Source organism: Acyrthosiphon pisum, unplaced genomic scaffold, assembly GCF_005508785.2.
Source record: "Acyrthosiphon pisum isolate AL4f unplaced genomic scaffold, pea_aphid_22Mar2018_4r6ur Scaffold_20960;HRSCAF=22641, whole genome shotgun sequence".
In the NCBI taxonomy this organism is placed as follows: domain Eukaryota; kingdom Metazoa; phylum Arthropoda; class Insecta; order Hemiptera; family Aphididae; genus Acyrthosiphon; species Acyrthosiphon pisum.
Window position 1 is genome coordinate 776233 of NW_021770374.1, and position 3391 is coordinate 779623.

General features: G+C 28.7%; 1 protein-coding gene across 1 annotated transcript in view; it reads right to left on the bottom strand.

Annotated features, from left to right (window-relative positions):
* Positions 1–552: 552 nt before the first annotated feature.
* LOC103309365 (zinc finger BED domain-containing protein 4-like) overlaps positions 553–3391 on the bottom strand; it is a 24744-nt gene continuing 21905 nt past the window's right edge. Inside the window, exons 2-4 of the mRNA XM_008184632.1 lie at positions 2416–2736; positions 1331–2295; positions 553–666 (exon numbers count right to left, since the gene is read on the bottom strand). Coding sequence (XP_008182854.1) covers positions 553–666; positions 1331–2295; positions 2416–2736 — 1400 coding nt within the window. The remainder of the gene's footprint in view (positions 667–1330; positions 2296–2415; positions 2737–3391) is intronic.

The following is a 3391-nucleotide window of genomic DNA, read 5'->3' on the forward strand; positions in this document are numbered from 1 at the left end:
TCAGATCTCCATCAGATCAAATTGGTAAATATTTTGTTTTATTTTCACTAAATATCTAATAAACACTACATAATCATAACTATTTGTTTTTACAGGTAATACAAATCATATAACTATTGATGATTTTGTCAACAATGATTTTTTCATCAGTGATAATTCATTAATTGATGTTGCAATGATGAGTAATAGTAACACAAATACTGAAGATAAAGGTGATTTAGTAAATTCAAATAACTACAATTTGTACATTTATATTATAAATTTATTTTAATTATTGCAGTTCTGTAATACTATTTTACAAATGTACTGTGTTTATAGGTTTAAACATGAAAAACTCTACTGATACTGCTGAAGATCTAACTGGTAAGCTTTATTTAAATTGTAATTGTGGTTCATTATAAGTATAACTTAAGACTTAAGAGGACGCTACACAGGCAAACGAAACCGAGCAATGACCAAGAGAATGCGCTGTTAGGTGTTTTCTAGTGATGGCGTGAAATAGCAGTAGCAGTGATTTTTTCACAGTGATTCCAAAGTAGCAGTAACAGACTGTTACTCAGATATTGAGATACCAGTGATTGCTACTTTTTTCATTTTTTGATATTTATATATATCATATAAGGAGGTGCTACTGATACTGATACTATGAATTAATGTGATATGTGACTGTGAAAAAAATCACAAGTGATATTTTCATAGAGTAATATTACTCTATGGATATGATATTTTACAATGTGATATGTGATTGTGAAAAAAATCACAAGTGATATATTACAATTTTAGTGATACTAATATTAATAATATATTATATTATAATTACTATAAAAAATCATTATCAAATTATATTTTAGTGCTTTAAAATTTAAATAATTGTATGCTTTTAGTGATTCTGTTATTGCGTTTTATCAGATTTATGTATAGTATATAGCATGACTAAATAGATTTAGTCATGGTATGTATATATTATACTGTATAGTGCCATCGTGAGGTAGTATAAACAGTATGCTTCATTGTTACCTATCTAAATATTAATTATATGTGTACAGGATACGTCAATATTCAATACTCAATGTATTAGACAATAGACATTAGTGATTATTGAACAATAAATAAGAAATATTCAAATATCATAATTTTGTAAAATCTTAAAACAAAAATTATTTATTATTGAAATATAAACTGCCAATTTACAGGTAATGAGTAATGACTCTATCTAATAATTTCCATTTTGATTTAAAAATAACAACATCTGAGCTTTTTTGGAATTTAAGCGGCATCTTCGGTCAGATAATATTAAGCCTGCCTTTGAAAATACACGCTCGCATGGTACCGATGAACTTAAACAGCACAACATTCTTCTCGCCAAAATGCTGAGAAATGGAAAATTATGTTTTTGTTCTTTCCACCATATCAAAGGATTAGAACTTCTTGGAACTAATGCTTCTTCCATGTAACGCTGAACTTCTATTATTGCTCTTGATCTTGATGTTCTTTCAACCGGTTGCATGTGAGTAATCAGCGTGTCAATAGTTTCCCAAATTGAAAATGTGTTTTCTTTAGGTCCGGATGTGCTTTCTAAAGATGTCGAAGGTTCTATATTTGATGTAGTATTTGAAGTAGTAATTTCAGATCTGGTCAAAGAAATTAATTGACTTGTGGAATCGATGATGTCATTTTTTATAGTATTTAACATACTAACGTTGTTTACAAATGGTACATTTTTAAATCGGGGATCCAGAAACGTACACTTACCTAAGGTATTACTTTTTTCTATGTTTCCCCAGCTTTGTCTGTCGTTCATACCAGTAACTAAATTATTAATTAAATGATTCGTTCTTTGTGAATAATTACACTTTTTCATTAGTTCACAGACATTTTGAAGACCGTGAACTATGACAATTGTCAATGAAGCTGTCATGTACTGTTCACCACTGATAGCCTTAGTTGCTTCTTCAAATGGGCTTAACACTTTGCAAAATTCTTTTACAGTTAACCATTCATCTGAGTTTAAGGGGTCTAGGGCTTTATCTAAAAGGCCTATTGTTCCTCTAATTGCCACTTCCAAATCAACAAAGCGTTGTAGCATATAAAATGTTGAGTTCCAACGTGTTGAAACATCTTGAAGCATTTTTTTTGGTTGCTTTTCCCCTAAATTTGTTTGGTATGTCATTAGCTTGTGATGTGCAGTGGTACTTTTTCTAAAATGTGTTGAAATCGCCTTAACTTTTTCAATGATACTGGATTCTTGTTTTAATGCAGACTGTACAATTAGATTAAGGGTATGAGCAAAACATCCTAGATTTTTTAATTGTAAATTACTTAATGCATTTTTTATATTATATGCATTGTCTGACACAGCAAATACAATTTTTTTATCCACGCCCCATGTTTGTAAAACATTTTTTATTTCGTTACTAAGATTTTCACTTGTATGACTTTCACTATAAGGATGACAACTTAACAAAACTGACCTAAGTTCAAAATTTAGATCAATAAAATGTATAGTGATAGCCATAAACCCTTCTGTATTTCTAGAAGTCCAGCAGTCAGTTGTAATACAACCAGTTTCCAATTCTTCATTAATTAAAACTTTCATCGCATTCACACATGTTTCATATTCTGCTGGGATTAAAACTTTTGATATAGAATGGCGGTTAGGGATTTTATAATTAGGATTAAGTAAATGTACAAATTCTTTAAAACCTGGATCATCAACTACGCTAAATGGTTGCAAATCTTTTGTAAACAATTTTAAAAAAGAATGGTCCAATTTTTTTTGTGTATCAACTGACATTTTTAGATTCTGAGTGGAACGATGAATGTATTGATTTTACAATGATGTGTGTTTTTTTTTTTTTTTTTTTATTTTTAATTTTTTTTTTATTTAATTTTTAATTTTTTTTTGTGTCTGTCATCACCTTTTAGGACAGTAAAACTGCTTCGATTTTCTTTAACAGTAACTTTTATGATTGGAAAGTGAATCTAGTTGGTACTTTGGGGGGTCAAAAGTAAAAATTTCCCAGTAGTTTTCAAAAGCGACGTGAAAAACAAAAGAAAAATTAAGGAAAAACAGGGATTTTTACGCAAAATCGATTTTTAACAAAATCGATTTTGGTTTTTGGTGTAACTCTAAAACAAATGACCGTAGATATATGAAATTTTCACAGGTTGTTTATATGTGCATTTTCTATACACGGTAAAATTTTGAAAATATTTTGATTTATTTTGAGCTCTTTACGGACATTTTCATTTTCCATTTTTTTTTAGTTTTTTTTCTAAAAATATCAATAAAATTTTATTTGTTGGATAAAAAAGCTTGAAAATTTAATAGAAGGCTCCTAGTATATTGTTTCAAAGGCAGATGAAAAATATTAAAAATCGTTAATCACAG